We start from the raw sequence: 25228 nt of genomic DNA, 5'->3' as shown, positions 1-25228 counted from the left end.
CTTTAATAATGAGAACAATTCCTTCACAGAGATTTTCAAAAGACCACAGTCCATTTCCACCAAAAAATGAAAACTAAAATTTACATTGTTAAATATAAAGCAAACATGGTTTAATTAGCCAGCTTACTTCTGACATTCTGCTGAAAGTTTTAGTTCTTTGGTTCTAGAAAGGAAGACCTTAATTAGTGCACCAAGATTTCCTGTTCGAGGATTGTTTTCAACTGCAAGAGAAGAAAAGGTTTTAAAAAGTTAAATTTAAGAACCAAAATCAAAGTGAGCTTATCATAACATTTATAAAACCAAATGTCATATTAAAATTGCTCAGTGACCAACCTTACTGTTAATTTCATACCTAATTAGAGAACTAAGCAATGAGAGAAACTGCTGCTCTTGGTCTTAATTCTGAACATAAAAAACTGATTTGCAAAATGAAAATGATAGAAACAGTACAAGAAGCCATCTTATCTCAGAATCCAAAATCATAAAGGAAAAAATAATACTTAATAGACACATTCAACTTACACACTAAATCTTTCTCTAGAAAGGAGATTTTTTAAAAACTCAAAAATTGATCATCTATGTCTCCAGTATATAGAATACAATAAACTATAAAAGTTTATTAAATCTAAAATACTCTTCAGGTTACAAATCATTTGAATGAAAAATTAAGAAAACATATCAACAAAGCAGTGTGGCTAGAGGGGGAGATATTTGACCAGACAAAACTTTAAAGAATTTTTTTTTAACTTTAAACGATGGGCATTTCAGCAACTGTATCAGGAATCAGAAGATTTAGTTTCTAGATCCAGGTCTATAACTGAATACTGAACCTCAGACAAATCACTTTACTTCTCCAACCTCAGTTTTCTCATCTGTAAAAGAAACAACAGCTAACATATGCTGAACAACACAGAGTAGATGCTTTACATGCATTAACTCATTTAATCCTCACACCAACCCTCCAGGAAAAGCACTAGTATCACTTCCATTTCACAGATCCTCACCTGGAGGTTGTTACTTGCTCAAGGAAACATCCTTATCAACTGGCTCAAATCTTTTGACTTTAAACTGCTAGGTTGAAGCAACCTCTATAATCAAGAAATTGGACTTAATGAAACTATAAAGCTTTATTGGGCTGCACAGCAAGTCACAGAAGCACGGAAGCTAAGAATTCATCAGAAGGGAGAGACTATTTTGTAGAACCTTTCATTTTTGACTGATGAAGAGACAGGCTCAGAAAGGCTAAGCGCTGAGCTTAAAGTCAACAATATGTTAGTAGCAAACACAGTCTTTTTCCTTGACCAGTGGTTTTCAAAATGTGAGATTCCAGAGTCCCGGATAATTGTTTCTCTTCTGAAGTGTATTTTTAACTAGTTTGAAAACTGGAAATGCAAACACTCAAACACACGGACTTAGGCTGCCAGCAGAGTTCATTCTTATGCAGATCTGGGAATTTCGCATATATTTGAACTTTTTTTTTTTTTTTAACATAGAAACAGGGTCTTGATCTACCACCCAGGCTGGACAGCAGTGGTGCAATCATATCTCTCTGCAACCTTGAGCTCCTGGGTTCAAGTGATCCTTCTGCCTCCGCCTCCTAAGTAGTTAGTGCTACAGGCATGCACCACCATGCCCAGCTAATTGTATTTTTTGTAGAGATGGTTTTGCCCTACGTTGCCCAAGCTGGTATATTTGAACTTATTGAAATGTGTCAAGATTTGAAAAAATGAAGTTTTCCAGAATATTTTTTTAAAATTCAGGCCCACACATATATATTTTAAAATATTATACATGGGAATAAGTACAGCATTACAGCATACCTACATTGTGCTTAATAACTGCCAAGCTCACTCTCTGCTGCATATATATTTTTGTCACGACTTGAGAGTCAATTCAAGTAACTGCCTAACTTTCTAACTGATAAAATGTCAAGCACTTTGCTATTCCAAGCGTGGCTCATGGACCGGCCACAACAGCATTATCTGAGAGCTTGGTGGAAGTTCAGAATCCCAGGTCCACCATACTCCTAACTGAAGTTGACAGTACTTCTCAAAGTTTAATGTGCATTTAAATCACAAGTCATTCTTATTAAAATGCAAACGGACTGCACATGTGTGAAATGTGCACTGAGATTCTGCATCTCTACCGCTCCCCGGTGACATCCACTACTGCTGCTGCTGGCTGAAGAATCCCACTGTGAGTAGCAAGGTGCAACATTTGTTGTCAATCAGTGGAGTTTTTGTCCAGCCTTCACAATCAATAATAGATATGTGATCAGATAGTAGATAATGTTAAGAGTTTCACTTTGAAATAAAAATGTCCTATTCCTCTTTCAAGCTTTAGGGATAATGAAAGAATACCCAGAGACCTCAGGATAAACTTTTTAAGAAAAAAAAAAGAACAGTTAAGGTTTGCAAACGCATCTCTGTGGGACTTAATATTATCTAGCTATTGTAAATCCAAACAAAATGCTGAAACAAACTAAGCTGAGGGTAACATGACTACAATCACCACTCAGAATCCCAACTTTGAAATCTTTGTTCATTCAACAGCCCCCTTTATTACTGAATGGCCTTGTAATTGTTGAATTTATAAATGATTAGCTATTTAAAAAAAAAAACAAAACAAAACATCTTGTGTTTTTGGAAAGAGTAACCAGACTACTTGATTGATGTAATTAAAGCGCCGTGTACCTTCTTCATTGATTCATTCAATCAGCATATATTTATTGAGCTACTCATATGGGCCCACATTGTTTCAGATACTAGGGAGATACTTGTAAAGAGAACTCCCTGTCTTCATGGAGCTTACCTACCAAGACAGTTAAAAAGTGTTGTGGGGTGGGGGGAGGGGGGAGGGACAGCATTAGGAGATATACCTAATGCTAAATGACGAGTTAATGGGTGCAGCACACCAACATGGCACATGGATACATATGTAACAAATCTGCACATTGTGCACACGTACCCTAAAACTTAAAGTATAATAATAAAAAAAAAAGTTTCCATGATACTCTTTTGGATAAGATGAAGATTAGGGCAATAAGTTAATAAAATTAAATACACTCAATGATTTTAAACAATACTCCATGGTAGATTCAAGATTCCAAAATATCTCAATGGTAGAAGAAAAGAAATTTTACATGATCACAGTTAATTGGTGCAAATAAAATGCTATGTTGAAGCTGAATGAGCTTCGGAAGCCAGAGTAACAACACAGGAGGTCTGACAGGAAAGCAGAAAAGTGTAATGGGACTAGATTACAGATTCTGATAAAGTTCAAATCTCAGTTCCACCACTGACCAGCTGTAGAACACTTGGCAACTTACCTAACTGGCCCCTGCCTCAGTTTCCTCATCTGTAAAATTAAGATAACAAGAGTGCTTAATAAAGAGCTAACTTACCTGATGCTAGAGCTTGAACTTGTGTAGCAGTCTGTTAACTAGTGGTCTGTGTAAAGAAGGGAATGCCCCCATCTCTATGAGAATTCTAGCAAAGTTTGGGTAACATTAAGCTAAGGGTATTGTAGACAGGATTTCTGTTTCAGATGAGAGATTAAATTTGCTTCTAGCCCCTGAAACAAACTTTTCTAAGATCTCACCGAAAGACTCATGAGCTCTAAAATCCAACAACCAATGTAGAGAAAATACAGAGTAGAGAGGACAACATGACCCCACGCAGGGATACAATGAACAAAATCTATGTCGTGAGAAACTCCACCACCCATTTTCTTCAATACACTGAGAGAGGAAAAAGAAGAAAAAGACAGATGAAAAGGGAAACTTGCTTTGAAAAGAAATGTAAAGACATAGCCAAAAATAATGTGTGAACTTATTTGGCCCCCAATTCAAACAAAATGAGACAATTACAAATTTGAACACTGAGTATTTTGTGATATTAAAAGTTGCTTTTTAATAAGATAGTGGTACTTTTTTTTTAAGAATCCTTATTTAGAGGTACATATTCGGCCTGGACAACACAGCAACATACAGTGGAGGGAGAGGTAGAAAGACACTGATACAGATGTTCAATCTGGGAACTTCCGAATTCCCTCATACCCCAAAGCCAAGAAGTGAGGATAATGAAGGTCCCATTTAAACTAAGAAACTTGGACAAATAAAACCTTCTTGGGCTCTATAAATTAGGTTGAGAAACTATATCAACTTGCTCTCAAACTAAAATAACAGCAGATTCAACAAGCATCTACAGGATCTACATAAGCAACAGAGGAAATAAACACAGCCTCTCTGGGAGCAAACAATGCACCTTCATGGGTTACACCCCATCTCCTTACTCTGCTTTATTTTTCTGAACAGCCACCATTATATAAACTAGATAGATTTATTTATTCTCTGGCTCCTCAATGAAATAGATAGATCCATGAGGTCAGAGACCTGGGTCAGTGTTTTTTGCAGTCACAGCCCAAGCTTATAGGATAATGCCTGTAATATAGTAGGTGCTCCATAAATATATGTTAGTTTAATGAAAAGGAGAAAATAACAACAACAGCAACCAGAGGATAAGAAATGAGTTATGCTGAAACCTCAGAAGAAAAGCTAAATCAAAATTGCCAAAAGAATTTTAATACACAGCAATCAACAGTGGACAATAGGAAAATTAACCACCTATTTTTTAAAAAAGAACAGAAATCCATTGGGGGAAATGCATGTAATGAAAAGAAAGCAAGCCAGGCACAGTAGCACACGCCTGTAATCCCAGCACTTTCAGAGGCCAAGGTGAGAGGATTGCTTGTGGCCAGAAGTTCAAGACCAGCCTAGGCAACATCACAAAACCCCATCTCTACACAAAATACAAAAATTAGCCAGGTGTGGTTGCGCATGCCTATGGTCCTAGCTACCCAGGAGGCCAGGCAGGAGGATTGCTTGAGCCCAGGAGGTTGAAGCTGCAGTGAGCCATGATCACACCACTGCACTCCAGCATGAGCGACAGAGTGAGACCATGTCTCCAAAAAAAAAAAAAAAAGGCTGGGTACAGTGAGTCACACCTGTAATCCCAGCACTTTGGGGGGCCAAGGCAGGAAGATCACTTGAGGTCAGAAGTTCAAGACCAGCCTGGCCAATATGGTGAAACCCCATCTCTACTAAAAATACAAAAATTAGCCAGGCGTGGTGGCGCATGCTTGTAATCCCAACTACTTGGGAGGCTGAGGTGGGACAATGGCTTGAACCCAGGAAGTGAAGGTTGCAGTGAGCAAGATCGCATCACTGCACTCCAGCCTGGGGGACAGAGCAAGACTCCATCTCAAAACAAAAAAAAAAAAGAAGAGAGCAGCCTGACATTAAAAGATCTACAAACGACTAGAAATGATTAAGAAATAAGCTAAAAATGCAATAACAGCTAAAACATACACTACAATAGTAAAAGAGGAGAACTGGCAGAGTAGAAAACATTGAAATCAATCATACAAAGGAAGAAATATGAGAAAAGAACAGAGACAAAAAGATACAGAAAGTAAAGAACAGAGATCCAACCTGAACATTAGAGGTGATCAAGAGGTAGAGAGAAGAAACTAAAACACAAAATCAGAGCCATAATGAAAAAAAGAAAAAAAAAAACTTCTGAACTGAAAAAGATCTTGATACACCAATCAAAACACCTCATCAAATTATAGGAAAAACCATAAAGAGAAAAAGCATAATGAGAAATATTTATCACCAAGGGTTAAAGGAAAAAGTCTCATGAACAAAAAGCGCAAAAAAAAAAAAAAAAAAAAAAAAAAAAAGACAAATGTGGCCACAGAACTTGGAGATATCCCTAGGTTAAAATGCCAAAACAAGAAGTGAGGATACCTGGCTTCTGAAAAGATTATATTTATAAGCCAAAGGGCTAAAGAGCAGACTCTTTCAGGATAGGACAGTACAGCTGCTTCTTTACCCTTTATAAGCTGGCAAATGTTTTTCCTCATCCCTCACCTACAAGGAGTCTGATTATCATATAAAACAACTGACCTGGCTCTCACAGCATCATCCTAGTGGGTAAGAACTAGAACAAAGAAGGACCAATGGATGTCTTATTTACTGTGAAGTATTTAATAAGAAATCTGGGCTGGGCGCAGTGGCTCAAGCCTGTAATCCCAGCACTTTGAAGGCCAAGGCGGGTGGATCACCTCAGGTCAGGAGTTCCGAGACCAGCCTGACTGACATGGTGAAACTCCATCTCTACTAAAAATAAAAAATTAGCTGGGTGTGGTGGTGCATGCCTGTAATCCCTGCTACTTGGGAGGCTGAGGGAGGAGAATTGCTTGAACCTAGGAGGTGGAGGTTGCAGTGAGTGGAGATCACGCCATTGCACTCCAGCCTGGGCAGCAAGAGCAAAACTCTGTCTCAAAAAAAAAAAAAGAAATCTGATCCAGAAAACCTCATGTGTACATTCAGGAAAAAAGTAATAAAGCTAAACACAAAAAGCCTAACAAAAATAATGGCCAGTGCTTTGGGAGGCTGAGGTGGGAGGCATGCTTGGGGTCAGGAGTTCAAGACCAGACTGGATAAGAAGGTGAGACCCTATTCCTTAAAAAAAGAAAAAAAAAAAAAAAGGCAACGAATTTCCCAAAATTGTTGAAAAACTTAATCTATACATCTAAGAGATGCATACCACCATGGCAGGCTAATTTTTATTTTTATTTTGTAGAGACAGGCTTTTGCTATGTTGCCCAGGCTGGCATCTAACTCTTGGCCTCAAGCAGTCTTCCTGCCGTGGCCTCCCAAAGAGCTGGAATTACAGGTGTGAGCCACCATGCCTGGCCAAAAAACTCTTTTAAAAGGCAAAGAGAACATCTTACAAGCAGCATGAAAAAATTTCTCATCATTTTCAGGAGAACAACAATACAATTAACGTCAGATTTATCTGAAAAAAATAGAGACCAGAAGGCAGTAGAATAATATGTTCAGAGGGCTGAAAGAGAAAAAAATGTTAACCAAGAATTCTATATCTAGAAGAACTATCCTTTGAAAATGAAGGAATCAGGAGAGAAAGAAACAACTTTACACTGAAGAAACTTGATAAATAGTACCTCAGCCAAGTGATCAATGTCAACACCATCAGTGATAACTCATATTAACAGCATGTCCCCTTGACACGGTGTGTTGAGAACAGCACTTCACCTCCACGGTCTTCCTTCCACAAACCTATAACCCCAGTCTAAGCATGAGAAAGCCATCAGACAACTCAAATTGAGGAACGTTTTTGGAAAATACCCTACTAATACTCCCCCAAGTCATCAAAAGGCATAAAAAAGTGGAAAATCCGAGAAACTGTTGGAGACCAGAGAAATACATGACGATTAGATGTCATGTGGCACCCTAGGTGGGATCCTGGAACAGAAGGCAGATTAGGAGAAAGCTAGTGAAAGTCTAAGTGAAGTGTGCAGTTTAGTTAATAGAATTAACATAACCTCATTTTATTGTGCTTTGCTTTGTTGTGCTTCAAAGATATGGCATTTTTTACAAATTGAAGGTTTGTGGCAACCTTGCAGTAAGCAAGTCTATCAGCACCATTTTTCCAACAACACATGCTCACTTCATGTCTCTGCATCACATTTTGGTAGTTCTTGTAAAATTTCTTCATATTTATTTACTTACTTTTTTTTTTCTTTGAAACAGGGTCTCACTCTGTCACCTAGTCTGAATGCAGTAGTGGGATCACAGCTCACTGCAGCCTCAACCTCCCAGGCTCAAGAGATCTTCCCATCTCAGCCTCCTGAGTAGCTACTCAGGAGTCACCATGTCTGGCTGATTTTCTTTTAGTTTTTTGTAGAGATAAGGTCTTGCTATGTTACCCAGACTGGTCTCAAACTCCTGGACTCAAGCAATCCTCCCACCTTGGCCTCCCAAAGTGCTGGGATTACAGGTCACCATGCCCAGTCAATTCTTGCAATATTTCAAGCATTTTATTGTTATATCTGTTATAGTGATCTCTAATCTGTGATCTTTTGGTTTTTTTGTGACAGAGTCTCACTCTGTCGCCCAGGCTGGAGTGCAATGCTGCGATCTCGGCTCACTGCAATCTCTGCCTTCCAGGTTCAAGTGATTCTCCCACCTCAGCCTCCCGAGTGGCTGAGATTACAGGCACCTGCCATCATGCCCAGCTAATTTTTGTATTTTTGTAGAGATGGGGTTCACCATGTTGGCCAGGCTGGTCTTGAACTCCTGACCTCAGGTGATACACCCACCTCAGCCTCCCAAAGTGTTGGGATTACAGGAGTGAGCCACCGCGTCTGGTCGAATCAGTGATCTTTGATGTCATGTTGTCACCAGCAAGAAGATTATGACTCATTAAAGGCTCAGATGATGTGTTAGCATTTTTTTGCAATACAGTTATAAAATTAAGATATGTACATTTAATACATGCTATTGCACATTTGATAGACCATAGTATAATGTAAACACAACATTTATAAGCATGAGGAAACCAAAAAATTCATGCAGCTCACTTTATTGCAACACTGGCTTTATCTCAGTGGTCTGGAACTGACCCACAATATCTCTGGGGTATACCTGTACCAATGTTGATTCCTTAGTTGAAACAAATGTGCCATACTAAAATAAGATGATAAAATAGGGGAAATAGCTGAAGAATATACAGGAACACTCTATACTAGCTTTGAAACATTTCCATAAATCTACAGCTATTCTAAAATTAAAAGCTTGTTTTAAAAATCTCAGTATATAGTTTTAACAGCAAATGGGACATATCAAAAGGAAAGATTAGTACCAGGCACAGTAGCTCACACTTATAATCCCAGCACTTTGTGGGGGCCAAGGTGGGAGGATGACTTGAGCCCAGAAGTTCAAGATAACATGGCAAGATCCCATCTCTACAGAAAACTTAAAAATTATCCACGCATGGTGACATATGCCTGCAGTCCCAGCTACTCAGGAGGCTGAAGTGGTAGGACCTCTTGAGCCCAGGAAGCTGAGGTTGCAGTGAGTGGTGATAGTGCCACCGTACTCTAGCTGGGAAACGGAGTGAGACCCTGTCTCAAAATAAAATAAAGATAAAAATAAAAATAAAAAAGGAAAAGATTAGAAACTAAAGATGAATTAACAGAAAATATCTCACTGAAGGTCAGAGAGAAAAAGAATGTAAACTACACAAGAAAAAAGGCCTAACAAGTATATGGGACACAATGGAAACAAAACATTGAACAGAACTGTAACAAGCGTCCCAGGAGGAGAGGAGAGACAGAACAGAACAAAAATTTTATATATAAACACATAATGGCTAAGAATTTTCCAATACTGATAAAAGACACCAACTCACAGATTTAAGAATCTCTACAAACCTCAGGCGACAAAAAAACAAAGAAAACCTCTCCTCAGCACATCACTCTAAGGCTACTGAAAATCAAAAGATAAAAAGAAAAACTTAAAAGCAGCCAGAAGTTAAAAATTCCATTATTTTCAAAGAAGCAACAATAAGGTTGACTGCTTTCTTCACAACAAAAACAAGAAAAGCTAGAAAATAACAAAATGACACCTTTAAAGTACTATTGCTATCTAAAATTCTACAACCAGCAAAACATATGCTTCAAAAGCTAAGAAAAAAATAGAATATTTTCAGACAAAAAAAAAAGAAAAAAGAGAAGGAAAATTGTTGCCAGTAGACCAGCACTTAAAAAAAATTTTTTTTCAAAAAGGAAACTAAGCACACTCACATAGCCCTTAAAGTTGATATGCACTTATACTTATTGATGTGAAGAGGTTCCTGACATGCTGCTGAGTGTAAACAAAATATAAATAATACCATTTATATGAAATTGTCACAAAAGATTAGCAGTGATTACATTATGTACTGTTTAATATGAGATGATTTTTATTTTAGCCATACCATCACATTACTGGAATTTGGGGCAATAAATGTATATCTTGTTTTGCTGTTCCCAAAAGTATTTTTAAACATGTAACACATTCCTGATACAATGTCAAGTGAAAAACACAGATTAAAATGTGTGTGTGTGTGTGTGTGTGTGTGTGTCTGTGTGTATGGTGGATGATATATATATATAAATTTATATCCATTGAATAAGTAGTAGAAGAAAAAATACAAAAATATCAACAATGCCTATGTCAGGGTTTTCAAATTATGAGCAATTACTACCTTGTTTACATTTTAGTATGCTTTCCACATATTGTATAATGAGTAAATATTACTTGCTTTTTTTCGCCCCTAGATTTGGAGTCTTGCTCTATTGTCCAGACTGAGTCCCGTGGCGCCATCATGGTTCCCTGCAGCCTCAAATTCCTGGGCTCGATCAATCCTCCTACCTCAGTCTCCCAAGCAGCTGAGACTACAGGCACATGCCACCATGTCTGGCTAAGTTTTTTCAATTTTTTTGTGTGTAGAGATGGGGTCTTATTATGTTGCCCAAGCTGGTCTTGAACTCTGACCTCAAGCAACCCTCCTGCCTCAGCCTCCTAAAGTTACCAGTATTATAGGCATGAGCCACCACTCCCAGCTACTTTCAGTTTTCTTAATGTAATTTTTTTCTTTGTTTTCTCATTGCTTTATTTTTCTGTTTTCTTATCTTTTAATTTTTTAATTTTTATAAAAACCCAAAGTCAACTTAAAAGCCATTATCACAGTAACTACACTAATATCGTTACATAAAACTCCTTCATTTTCAGCACTGAATTGCGACATGGCTTTTGAAAGCCAGCTCTAGCAAAAAATTCCCTAAGCTATGGTTGTAAGGCAAGACAACTACTACAATAACACCTTTTCATTATCAACATAGTTTGTTTTTAAAAACAAAAATATTTGGGCCCAGGCACGGTGGCTCATGCCTGTAATATCCCAACACTTTGGGGGTCCAAGGTAGGAGGAGGATGGCTTGCGGCCAGGAGCCTGAGACTAGCCTCGGCAACACAGGAGACCCCCATCTCTACAAAAATAAAATAAAATCATTAGGCAGGTGTGGTGCCATGCACCTACAGCCCCAGCTTCTGAGGAGGCTGAGGTGGAAGGATCACTGAAGCCCAGGAGATCAAGGCTGCAGTGAGCCACAATCGCACCAGTGCACTCCAGCCTGGGCAGCATAGCAAGACTCTATCTCTTAAAAAAAAAAAAAAATCATCAAAAACTGTTTTTAGCAAAATAGTTTACATGGGAGTTATCCATATAGCTCAATTTTTTTTTTCAATTTTTTTTGAGACAGAGCCTCACTCTGTCGCCCAGGCTGCAGCGCAGTGGCGCGATCTCGGCTCACTGCAACCTCTGCCCCCTGGGTTCAAGCAATTCTCTGCCTCAGCTTCCCAAGTAGCTGGGATTACAGGCGCCCACCACCATGCCTGGCTAATTTTTGGATTTTTAGTACAGACGGGGTTTCACCATCTTGGCCAAGCTGGTCTTGAACTCCTGACTTCGTGATCCACCCGCATCAGCCACCCAAAACGCTGAGATTACAGGCGTGAGCCACCATGTCCAGCCTAGACAACCTGATTTTAAAACAGAATATTGTTCTCACTTATTACATTCCTGTACACTAGGTATTTCACAGACACGTTATCTTACTTTTCAAAGCACCAATGCAATCTAAGTATACCTGCCTGCATTTTAAAAATATATACAATTTCCTTCCAGTTGCTACGAACTTGAAAGTTAAGCATTTGAGAAACAAGACCTGAAAAAGGTAACATTTGCTGACATAAATGATTTGCAATGACTACATGCCACACATTGTACCGAATATTTCATATTACCTAATTTTTCCTTATAAGAATCCTGTAAATAGTTGTCCTTATCCTCAATTTACATGAGGAAATTAAGGCTCAGCTAATAAGTAGCACAGCTGAAATTAAAATCATAAAATGATTCTGGATTCCATGCTCTTTGCCATAGTATCAAGTTGTTATAGAAACTTCCTAATATATATTCTTAATAGATTTTAATATTATTCTGGTGAACATAGTCAATAACAGCAGTTGGTAAATCACATTATTTTCAGTATTTGAAAATTCACAAAAAGAACAAGCCGAAAGAGTGTCTATGGCTTAGCAGAGTCCATTACCACTACTGCAGATATAGCCAAGCATGTGTCATATTGCTATTGACTGAAGGGTACCTTCTAGCAGCATCTGTGAATGCCACGAATAGAAAAAATTATTACTATTGCTATCAAAGAAGAATAATTACTTCATTAATTCAGTTCATATTATACTATCAAAATCTAAAACAAAATTTGAAAACAACACCCCACACACATTTTTCCCACTTACCTAACGACCTGCAGACTGAAATGGTTGCTTCCTCCAAGAGTTTCAACTCAGTACTGGAGAGACAGAAGAATAAAGGTAATTAATGACTATAATACTAAATATGTACATGCTAATCAAAGAAATATATAAAGATAAGAAAAATAATTTAGAAGAAAAATATGGTACACAGTAGTGAACAATAAGATCAGCAAAAAAAAAAAAAGTTAGGCTTCAATTTTCAATATACTTAGGAAATTTACTGTAATTCTAAATATGAGACTCGTAAAGGGAAGAGCTTGGGGCACCCTGCCTTTCAGGCATTGAGGCAGCAGGGAGACTTAGAAAAATTCAAGAAAGGCACTCCAAAGTAGAGAGCTCAAGGCAGGTGCCCTGTGTGCCCGATTCTAAAGGCAGTACTAATTATAGTTTAGAAATATGCTATTATTTTTAGGAAATACATGGAGTGTCATGATTTCTACAATACTTTCAAAAAGTTCTACAAAAAAAAGGAAAAGGAAGAAATAAAGCAAGAAAAGAGAGACGATACATATATGTTTTGGTGGTTTATAAATATATAGAAGATACAAAGATACAAACATACAGAAACAGATACAGAGACAGACTCAAACTGACACAGAGAAAAGAGGCACAGATAGACAGAGACAGAAATAAAGCCTAGAAGAAAATATGTTTCTTGAGATTGCATTTGACAACAATTTCTTGGATGTGACACCAAAAAGCACAGGTATCAACAGAAAAAAACAGACATGCTAGACTTTACCAAAATTAAAAACTTCTGTGCATCAAAGGATACTATCTACAGAGTGAAAAGTCAACCCACAGAATGGAAAACAGTACTTGTAAATCACATATCTGATAAGAGATTGATATCCAGAATATACTTTTAAAACTCCTACAACTCAACAACAACAAAAAACAAACAACCCAATTTTAAAATGGACCAATAACTTAAATAGCCATTTTCCAAAGAGGATATAGAAATGGCCAATAAGTACATGAAAACATGCATAACATCACTAGTCATTAGTGAAACACTAAAACCAGAGTGAGATACTACTCCACACCCATTGGGATGGCTTTTATTTAAAAAAAAAAGAGGTCAGGCGAGGTGGGCTCACACCTGTAATCCCAGCACTTTGGGAGGCTGAGGAGGGCGGATAACTTGAGGTCAGGAGTTCAAGACCAGCCTGGCCAATATGGTGAAACCCATCTCTACTAAAAATACAAAAATTAGCCGGGCATGGTGGTACACGCCTGTGATCCCAGCTACTTGGGAGGCTGCGGCAGGAGAATCGCTTGAACCCAGGAGGCAGAGGTTGCAGTGAGCCAAGATCGTCCCACTGCACTCCAACCTAGGAGACAGAGTCAGACTCCATCTCAAAAAAAAAAAGAAGAAGAAGAGGAAGAAGGAGGAGGAGGAGGGGGGGAGGAGGGGGGAAGGAGGGAAGGAAGGAGGGAAGGAAAGAAGGAAGGAAGGAAAAAAGTCAGAAAGTGACAAGTGTTAGCAAGGATGCAGAGAAATTAGGACCCTTGTGCACTGATGGTATGTAAAATGATGCAGCCACTATGGCAAAAATATGGCAGTTCCTCAAAAAATTAAACATAAAATTACCATATGACCCAGCAGTTCTACTTTCAGGTAGATACTCAAAAGAAGTGAAAGCAGGGTCTTGAAGAGATAGTTGTACACTCGTGTCCATGGCAGCTTCATTAACAGTAGCCAAGACGTAGAAGTAACCCACATGTGTACCAACAGATAGATGGATAAATGAAATGTACATACACACAATGGAATATTATTTAGTCTTAAGAAATAGGGAATTTTGCCAGGTGCGGTGGCTCATGCCTGTAATCCCAGCACTTTGGGAGGCCGAGACTGGCAGATCATCTGAAGTCGGGAGTTCAAGACCAGCCTGACTAACATGGAGAAACCCCATCTCTACTAAAAATACAAAATTAGCTGGGCATGGTGGTGCATGCCTGCAATTTCAGCTACTCGGGAGGCTGAAGCAGGAGAATCACTTGAATGCAGGAGGCAGAGATTGCGGTGAGCTGAGATGGCACCATTGCACTCCAGCCTAAGCAACAAGAGAGAAACTCCATCTCAAAAGAAAATAATAATAAAAATAAATAAATAAAAATAAAATAGGGAATTTCAATATATGCTACAACATGAATGAACCTTGAAGACATTATGCTAAGCGAAATAAGCCAGCCACAAAAAGATAAATATTGTATGATTCCTCTTATATGAGGCTCCTAGAGGAGTTAAACTCAAAGAGAAAAAGTAAAAAGGTGGTTGCCAGGGGCTGGGGATGGGAGAATAGGGAACTAGTGTTTAGTCAGTATAGAGTTTCAGTTTGCCAAGATTAAAAAGTTTTAGAGATGGATGGTGTTAATGGTTGCACAATAATCTGAATATACTTAATGCCACAGAACTATATACTTTAAAATGGTTAAAATGATTATTTTACATTGTGTATACTTCACAATTTTTTTAAGTGCATTTCAACTCCAGTTCAACTACTTACTAGACAGTTGACCTTGGGCTGGTTTGTTAAATCTTTATGTCTTAATTTCCTCATATATAAAACAGAAATAGTAACAGTACCTTCATAAGGTTATTATGATTAAATTAATTATATGATATCAATAAAGCACTTAGAACAGTGCCTGGCACAAAGTAAATCCTCAATAAATGATAGATTCTGTTTCATTTGTCTGTGTTTTTTTTTTTTTATACCAGTACCATGCTGTTTTGGTTACTATTGCTTTGTAGTATATTTTGAAATCAGGTAATGTAATGTCTCCAGATTTGCTCTTTTTGCTCAAGATTGCTTTGGCTATTCTGGGTCTTCCGTGTTGCCATAGAAATTTTAGAATTTTTTTTCTATTTCTGTGAAAAATATCACTGGTATTTTGATAGCGATTGCATTGAATCTGTAGATCACTTTAGATAGCATAGACATTTTAACAATATTTATTCTTCCAATACATAACAAGGGATATTCTTTGCATTTATTTATGTCTTCTTCAATTTTTTTCATCAATATCTTATAGTTTTCATTGCAGAGATCTTTGCCTCCTCAGTTAAATTTATTGCTAGGTTTTTTTAATAGCTACTGTAAATGTATTACCTTATTTCTTTTCCAGATAGTTCAACAGAATAAAGAACGCAGAAATAAATCCACACATGATTTTTGACAAAAGCACCAAGAACACACATTGGGAAAAGAACGATCTCTTCAATAAATGGTACTGCGTAAACAATATTCACATGCAGAAAAATGAAACTAGACCCCTATCTCTAACCACTTACAAAAATCAACTTAAAATACAGACTTAAATGTACTACCTGAAACTACGAAACTACTAGAAGACACTTAAGTAAATGCTTCAGCACATTGGTCTGGGCAAGGACTTGTTGGATAAGACCTCAAAAGCATAGAGAACAAAAGCAAAAATAGACAAATAGGGTTATATCAAACTAAAAAGCTTCTGCACAGCAAAGGAAAGAACAAAGTGAAGAGACAATCCACAGAAAAGGAGAAAATATTCACAAACTATGCATCTGACAAGGGACTCATCCAGGATACATAAGGAACTCAACAGCAAAAAAAAAAAAAAAAAAATCCAATTTAAAAATGAACAAAAGACCTAAATAGACACCTCTCAAAGGAAGACATACAAGGCCGGGTCCAGTGACTGATGCCTATAATCCCAGCACTTTGGGAGGCTGAGGCAGGAGGATCACCTGAGGTCGGGAGTTCGAGACCAGCCTGACCAACATGGAGAAACCACATCTCTACTAAAAATACAAAATTAGCCACGTGTGGTGGTGCATGCCTGTAATCCCAGCTACTTGGGAGGCTGAGGCAGGAGAATCGCTTGAACCTGGGAGGCAGAGGTTGCAGTTAGCCAAGATCGTGCCATTACACTCCAGCCTGGGCAACAAGAGCAAAACTCCATCTCAAGAAAAAAAAAAAAAAAGACATACAAATGGCAACAGGTATATGAAAAATATACCTCACCACTAACCACCAGGGAAAAGCAAATCAAAACCACAATGAGATATCATATCACCCAGTTAGAATGGCTATTATTAAAAAGACAAAAAATTACAAATGTTGGCAAGGGTGCAGAGAAAGGGAAACTCTTGTACAATGTTAGTAGGTGCTATAATTCAGATGTTTGATCCCTACAAACCTCATATTGAAATCTGATCCCCAATGTTAGAGGTGGGGCCTAATGGGAGGTGTCTGGGTCATGGGGGCAGATCCCTTATGAACAGATTGATACCCTCCCTCAGAAGTGAGTAACTTCTCACTCTAATAGTTCCCATTAGTACTGGTTGTGAAAAAGAGCCTGGCACCTCCCTGCCCCATTGCTCCCTTTCTCATCATATGTTCTCTGTACACACCAGCTCCCCTTCACCTTCTGCCATGAGTGGAAGCAGCCTGAGGCCCTCATCAGATGCAGATGCTGGTACCAGCCTGCAGAAGTGTGAGCCAAATAAACCTCTTTTCTTCATAAATTACCCAGCCTCAGGTATTTCTTTATAGCAACACAAAACAGACCAAGACACTAGGAAAGTAAATTAGTACAGCCATTAAGGACAACAGTAGGGAGGTTTTTCAACAAATTAAAAATAGAACTACCATATAATCCAATAATCCAACTATTGGGTATAAAAATTGAGCATCCCTCATGCAAAATGCTTGGGACCAGGAGCATTTCTGATTTCAGATTTTTTTTTCCGATTTTGAAATATTTGCATTAAAGCTGAGCATCCCTAATCCAAAAATCCAAAATTCAAAATAGTACAATGAGCATTATCCTCTTAGCATCACGTCAGTGCTCAAAAAGTTTTGGATTTTAGAGCATTCTGGATTTCAGATTTTTGGATTAGGGATACTCAACCTCTATATCCAAAGAAAACAAAATCAGTATGTCAAAGAGATATCTGCACTCCCATGTTTACTGCAGCACTATTCACAATGGCCAAGATATGGAATCAACCTAAGTATCCACCAATGGATGAATTTTTTTTAATGAGGTACATATACACAATGGAATACTATTCAGGTGTAAAAATAAATGAAATCCCGTCATTTGCGGCACCTGGATGAACCCACAAGACATTAAGTGAAATAAGTCAAGCACAAAAGACAAATAACACATGATCTCACTCATCTGTGAAAACTTAAAAAGTTGCTCCCATAGAGGTAAACAGTAGAATAGTGGTACTGAAGGCTGGGTAGGACAGGCAGGGAGAGGGACAGAGGTCAACAGGTACAAAGTTACATTAGATAAGAGGGATAAGTTCTGGTGTTGTATTATACAGTAAGGTGACTAGAGTTAACAATAATGTACTTTACATTTCAAAATGGCTAAAATAATTTTGAATGTTCTCACCACAAAGAAATAACAAGTATTTGAGGTGATGGATATGCTAATTGCCCTGATTTAATCATTACACAATGTATAATGCATCAAAATATCATATGGTACCCCATAAATATGTACAATTATGTGTCAACAAAATGAAACTTTTTAAAAACAATAACTATTATTGATTCTAAAATGTAGTAATTTCCCCATAGATAATAAATTAAAATAATGCTTCACATTTGTTTAACCCTTTAAATATCTTTCAAAACACTTTCAAATATATTGGTGCACTTAAATTCCATGAAAATCTCTTCTATGGGACAGGACCATTATAAACCTTATTTCTATAGATGAGCAAACTGAGGCATCCAAGGAGTTTCAAGTAAAATTCCAGGAATCAGAAGTCTGAGAAGAATAAGAGCCGGCTTTAGAGCCTGGTGACTTGGTTAAAAATTATGTTTTCTTTTTTACCAATACACACGGTGCAGTAAATCCTCCAAATGGGCAACTCTTTTGTGGCAGCTTTAAAACCTGTACCCCTCCAGGGTTCTTTTCTGTTGCTGGTGAATTGCACTTTTTAAAAGAGTGACTCATACCATCAAGGTTTTTGACAAGAAAATTTTAGAAAAACTGTGGAAGAAAACTGATTGCTCTTAGTTCTAGCCATGTGTAATTGCTGACCACCTGAAATGGTCCAAACTGAGATTTGCTAAAGCATAAAATACATACCAGATTTCAAAGATTTTTAAAAGAATGTAAAACATTTCATTAATTTTATATTCATATAATGATTATATCTGGGAAACTGGGGTTAAATAAAAAACATTAAAATTAAATTCATCTTTTTCATTTTACTTTTTCAATGTGGCTACTAGAAAACCTTAAATTACAAATGTGGCTTATCTTGTATTTCTGCTGGACAGAACTGCTAGAACCTCCCAGCAATTAAAGACAGTGTCATGCATAAAAAATATCATATATACATACAAAGCTAAGACTTACTAACTATAGTGAATATCCCGTTACCTTAAGAGTCTCAAATTATATGCATATTTTAAAAGATATCGTCTTTTTAAAGTTAAATTTTTTAAGTTTCATCTAAGATTGACTTTTTTTTTTTTTTATTATACTTCAGGGTTTTAGGGTACATGTGCACAATGTGCAGGTTTGTTACATATGTATCCATGTGCCATGTTGATTTCCTGCACCCATTAACTCGTCATTTAGCATTAGGTGTATCTCCTAATGCTGTCCCTCCCCCCCCCCCACCCCACAACAGTCCCCGGAGCGTGATGTTCCCCTTCCTGTGTCCATGAGTTCTCATTGTTCAATTCCCACCTATGAGTGAGAACATGCGGTGTTTAGTTTTTTGTCCTTGCGATAGTTTACTGAGAATGATGTTTTCCAGTTTCATCCATGTCCCTACAAAGGACACGAACTCATCATTTTTTATGGCTGCACAAGATTGACTTTTTTTAACAAAATAACCTAGAAGTGATCCTATGATACAGTTTAAGGGTAGTAGTTTATGGAGACTCACCATATTAGATATTTATAAAGTGTTTGCCAGCCTTACAATGTCTCTCTGCTGTCTGTCTCTCTGTCTGCTGCCTCCCTACCCTTTTTTCTATCTTCCCACCTACTTTTCAGAGGTGAGCAGAGGCAGACACATATATGCAGCATGTCTCCACTCCTGGCCACAGCTGACTAGTCCAGGGATAGACATCTAACCCAAGCCTAGCCCAAGTCTTAGAGAATTTAGAATTGAGATGGAAAGACAGGTTTTCCATTTGGCTGGAACTTGGCTGTATAGTTAAGGGCTGTGGGAGGCCATCCTCTACCGACAGAGTGGCAGAGAAAGCCAGTTAGTAAGAAAGATGAGTAAAAGCTTTGCAGAAAGAAAGACATAAACAGAAAGGACTCTCAGGATTGCTGCTGGCTTTCCAATTCCTGGGACCAGTTCTTCCAGAAGCCTGAGTATGTTCCTGATCTTGGATTCTATGAGACACTCCAGTCTCTTCATCACATCTTCTCCTTTTTCTGGCATATATTAAGTAAAATTGATTTTTGTTGACAACCAGAAGACTTCTAATTAATAAATCACTGTGGTCAGATTTAATGATACACATTAGTAGTTGGCAAGAAGTGGGAACTATGAATTACTCGGTTTATGGTTACTCAGACAAAAAGTAAAAGAGGTATAAAATGCAAAGGATTGTAAAAAGCTTTATGAAATTAATAACTAGACCACATGCATAAAATCTATTTCACTTTCTTCAGTCAATGGCACTCTCTTTTAAAGCTGATTGGAACCAAGAGTTTCAGTTATACACATATGGCTATAATCTTTGAAGCTGCTAAATTTGTTCATTCAGCAAATAGTGCTTGGGTGCCTAGGACATGCTAGGCTTCGTGAAAGATGCTGCCTCTGCCTCCAGGCTACATGGAGGAATGAAGAAACAGACAGACTGTTCAGTGCAGGGGAAGTATGAATTATGAAACCAGCCCTGTGTGTGAGCTCACAGGATGTGCACTCAACATACCATGGGAGGAATCAAAGAGGCCATCCTGGAGGAAGTAACAATTCTTCCTGAAGGGCCAAGAGACATCAGGCAGGCAGAACAAAGAGAATAGTGTATGCAGAGGCATGGCAGTCACAGAGAGCCTGGCATGCCCTGGGAAGGGGTGGTTAATCAACACAGGGGAATGACAAACTACAAAGCTGGAAAAGTATTCTAGATGGCTGGAATACCAAGTTCAGTCTCTCCATTTTTGTTTTGGGTATAAACAAAAACCAAAACAGGGCTCTGGTTTATTTTTACAACAGTATGAGCCTGAAAAGGAGATTAATTCCAACATATATTAGTGAGGTTGGTTTGGACATCACTTCTTCCAGGAAGCCTTCTTTGATCAGGTCTCACCTAAGACAAGGTAAGAAGTCCATTCTCCACCCCAACACCCAACAGCTCTCAATCATAAAACTGAGCACGGTGGCAGTAAGATTGCCCAGTTGCTTGTCTATGGCCCCCACTAGATTGTGGGCTCCTTGTTCATCACAGTATTCCAGCCTGGTACAGAGCAGGCAGTTAGGCACTGTCAGACACCACTCAGACCTTCATTACCAGAAGACAGAATTATTTCCCCTGGCTCCTTAGGAAACACCTCCCAGTCTCCAGCCCTCAAGGCAAGGTCTGCCACTCAAGTTTAAATTTCTGTTAAAATATTTTTTAAAAGACATTTCTTTTTTTCCTGTTTCTTTTTTTTTTTTTTTTTGCGACAGTCTTCCTTTGTCACCCAGGCTGGAGTGCAGTGAGTGATCTCGGCTCACTGCAACCTCCGCCTCCCAGGCTCAAGCAATCCTCCTGCCTCAGCCTCCCAAGTAGCTGGGATTACAGGCACTTGCCACCACGCCTGGCTAATTTTTGAATTTTTAGTAGAGATGAGGTTTCACCATGTTGGCCAGACTGGTTTTGAACTCCTGACCTCAGGTGATCCGCCCACCCTGGCCTCCCAAAGTGCTGAGATTACAGGTGTAAGCCATGGCACCCAGACTAAAAGACATTTCTTTCTTTCCAAATATAAAAGAGCATATCCTTTTGAAGCAGTCTGATTTGTCAGAATTATCTTGAAAGCTCCCCACTGTGGTGAGCCAGCCAGCACCTGCCATTCTGTGACTATGTCCCCCAGGCCTGGATCCCCCAACACACGGCCACAATCTGAAACGGCACCACTGCCACTGCCTCATTCAACAATCAACACTTTAGGGCAGAAGCATCTTCAGAGCCCACATTATAAGCTCCAAGAGAACAGGACAATCTCATTCACTTATACATCCCCCACTGTGCCTGATACAGTGGCTCAGCCAGAAAAAAACCACTTGGTAATTATTTATTAACTAAAGGAGTCATAGAGCTCTGTTTGTTGCAGGATGCCTGCAATTTCTGCACTCTGAAGTGTTACTTATTTCTACAAAATAAATCAGCCAGGCACACCCCTGCCAAAAGCAACACACCAATTGTTATAATAGAATTCCTTTCCTCTCATCCTTCCATCCCTCAATTTTCTAAACTTCTTGGAACATTTTAAGAATAATCTGCTTTCCCATTTGCTTGATTTAGAGCTATAACGAGGTGGTAAGGAACTGGGGTGGTTGGTAACTGTTGCTGCCTGTTACAGGCATCTATGCACAATACTGTTTTAGTTAAACAAATGAGCTCAGATGTTCTGGCAGCAGGCAACTAGCAAATCATCATTTGCAGTAAATAAAAGTAAAGTGGTACTGTAAAAATATGCCAGTGTTTCCAAGAATATTACAATTAGAAACCAAATGTTGTTTCTGAAGGCAGATTTGGGCAGTAAAAACAAGTAAAAGGGGGCAAAAAGGCAGTGTCAAATATTCATACTAATTCAGACTAAATAAGTATCACACAGTATACTTCAAGTTTAATGCATACATAAATTCCACACCTCCAGGTCAATTTGAAAACTGTCAATAGTGGGAAATTAGGGATACTTAAAACTAGTAATCTCTTAGTCAAAGTAGCTAAGCAATCTAAACTCTCAACAACCATACTGATCCAATGACCAGGTGTGACTCTCCCTGAAACAATCCATATATTAGAAGCCTTCTTCTCAGAGGATGGCCACACTATCCACTTTAGCAGCAACATAAACAGATGGGAGTCATAAAACTGGAATCTCAGTTTGACTTTGTTTTTTACTGATACATAATAATTGTAAATATTTGTGGGATACATGTGGTATTTTGATACATGTATACAGTGTGTAAGATCAAATCAGGGTAATTGGGACACCCTCATCTCAAACATCTGTCATTTCTTTGTGTCAGTTTTGCTGGTGACATCACAATGAACAATTACTAGGGGATTGGAGAACTATGCCCAAGAATCAATCAATCAACCTTTCTCTCTCTCTGTCTCTCTCTCTCTCTCTCTCTGTCACACACACACACACACACAAAATCTGAAACATGGTTAGGAACCTTCGTTGGGCTACCCGGAAGATAATTCAGTAAGGAAATGGTTATGAAAATTTTCACAACAAGGCTGGGTGAGGTGGCTCATGCCTGTAATACCAGCACTTTGGGAGGCTGAAGCGGGTGGATCACCTGAGATCAGGAGCTCAAGACCAGCCTGGCCAACGTGGCAAAACCCCATCTCTACTAAAAATACAAAAATTAGCTGAGTGTGGTGATGCGCGCCTGTAATCCCAGCTACTTGGGAGACTGAGGCAGGAGAAACACTTGAACCCAGAAGGTGGAGGTTGCAGTGAGCCGAGATCACACCATTGCACTCCAGCCTGGGCAACAAGAGCGAAACTCCATCTCAAAAAAAGAAAAAAGAAAATGTTCACAACTATAGGTGAAGCTCTTAAACATTACCATTGCCACTTCTGGGCCATATTCTGTTTGCTTCCTTCGATTTCATGAAGAGAATCTCCCTAGGGAGACAGCTGTCATCAACCTCAACCTCACACCCTCTACATGAAGTGTAGGTTGCAGAGAAGACTGGTAAGGTAAATCAGAGCAAAAGAATGAAGTATCCTTATGTCATGCTAAGGACTTTGGATTCCATCCTACATCTAATGGGGAGTCATTAAGCACAAAATAAAAAACAAACATTAACAAAACTCTTAGAGCAGCAGCAAGATGGCCAGGATATATAATGGTTAAATATCTGACCCTGGCTACAACCATCCTGAGATTTTTAGGGGGGAAGAAAAAGATGAGAATGACAGCAATAATCAGGTCTCCACTAGTGTATATGATAAAGTCTAACCATGTGCTCACAACAATCCCTATATAATGAACCACTGCTGCCAAGTGTCCGGCTAGCAGATTTGGATGAACCACTAACTGTTACTAAATCACAACACAATCAAGTACATAATCTTTAAAAAATTCTTGTTTAATTTCACTACAATTATAGACCAAATTAAAATACTAGGAAGGAATTCCAACAGCAAGAATATGGAACATCTCTGCACCCACTGGATTCATAGGCGGATCATGTTTAAAACATATACACCAAGTGTACTCTACCTCTCAGTTTAACCACTGCCATCAATTAGCAAAACTCCTGCACACTGTTCACATAGATTTCCAATCTTGTGCTTGTTACTGAAAAGCAGATATGCCCCTGGTATAATGGAAAGAGATCGATTTTTGAAGCTGCATATTTAAGTTCCAGCTTCTTCATTAACTACTGGTATGACCTAGCCAAATTACTTAATTTGAGAATCTCAGTTCTCATCTGTAAAATGGAGGTAAAAATGCCACCAACTCATAGGACAGCTATGAAGATGATATGGCAATGTGTGGAATGTGCACAGCACACAGCTCAATAAATATGAGTTCCCTAACTCCCCCAAAACAACAACAAAACCCACAAGTATTAAACTGTCAAATATTTATTTATTTATCCCTTAATACACACTTAAATTACTAATTTATCAGCCTTCCCTTATCTTCCCCTGCACTGAGCAGGAGGGGAGTATAAAACATCATTTAGTAATTTTGAAGCTGTTATATGTTTTGAAATAGTACCAAAGCAGCTCTATTAAACAACTGTAGGTGATCTGCTTTGATTTTATTTACATTAATGTTTCATTACAACAGAAGTATAAACCTAGTAGATGACAAAGAAAATCAACATCCTTGTTCACACCTAGGACATCTCTCGATATTAAGCAACTTACATTTGTATGATGTTTTATAGTTTACAAGATGGTTTTGAATATATTATTTTATTTAATACAGCCATCTTGTGAAAAAGGAATAGCAGATAGTATTTCTATTATAGATGAGATATTCACACTGATAAAGAAAATACTAAGTGGCAGAACAAAGACTTAAGTCTAGGTATTTTTTTTTTTTAATTTCAACTTTTATTTTGGATTCAGGGGGTACATGTGCAGATTTGTTACATGGATATATTGCATGATGCTGAGATTTGGGATATGAATGATTCCATTACTCAGGTGCTGAGCAAAGTACCCAACAGTTTTTTAACCCTTGTCCCCCTCCTTCTTCCCCCCATAGTAGTCCCCAGTGTCTATTATTGTCATCTTTATATACATAAGTAATCAATGTTTAGTTTCCACTTGTATGTAAGAACATGCAGTATTTGGTTTTCTGTTCCTATGTTAATTTCCTTAAGATAACGGCCTCTAGCTGCATCCATGTTGCTTGCAAAGGATATGAATTCATTCTTTTTATGGCTGCATAATAGTCTATGGCATATATATAGCACATTTTATTTACCCAATTTACTGCTGTTTTTTCTGGGGTTTTTTGTTTGTTTGTTTTGAGATGGAGTCTCTTTCTGTCACTCAGGCTGGAGTGCAATGGCGCAATCTCGGCTCACTGCAACCTCTGCCTCCCAGATTCAAGCGATTCTCCTGCCTCAGCCTCCTGAGTAGCTGGGATTACAGGCGTATGCCACCACACCTGGCTAATTTTTGTACTTCTAGTAGAAATGGGGTTTCACCACGTTGGCCAGGCTGGTCTCGAACTCCTGACCTCAAGTGATCCTCCCGCCTAGGCCTCCCAAAGTGCTAGGATGAAAAGTGTGAGCAACCATGCCC

The 25228-nt window shown here is 38.4% G+C and overlaps 1 protein-coding gene across 22 annotated transcripts in view; it reads right to left on the bottom strand.

Moving 5' to 3' along the window:
* DYM (dymeclin) overlaps window positions 1–25228 on the bottom strand; it is a 400594-nt gene that overhangs the window by 327041 nt on the left and 48325 nt on the right. For 17 of the 22 annotated variants that reach the window (XM_055299796.2, XM_055232593.2, XM_055232612.2 and 14 more), the window contains exons 3-4: window positions 12233–12285; window positions 128–221 (exon numbers count right to left, since the gene is read on the bottom strand). In XM_055299796.2, the coding sequence (XP_055155771.1) occupies window positions 128–221; window positions 12233–12285 (147 nt within the window). The remainder of the gene's footprint in view (window positions 1–127; window positions 222–12232; window positions 12286–25228) is intronic. The other 5 variants (XM_055232666.2, XM_055232669.2, XM_055232679.2 and 2 more) reach the window with 1 other exon arrangement.

Source organism: Symphalangus syndactylus, chromosome 1, assembly GCF_028878055.3.
Source record: "Symphalangus syndactylus isolate Jambi chromosome 1, NHGRI_mSymSyn1-v2.1_pri, whole genome shotgun sequence".
NCBI classification, from domain to species: domain Eukaryota; kingdom Metazoa; phylum Chordata; class Mammalia; order Primates; family Hylobatidae; genus Symphalangus; species Symphalangus syndactylus.
The sequence above is the reverse complement of the archived record's forward strand: the minus strand, read 5'-3'. Positions and strand labels throughout refer to the sequence as shown.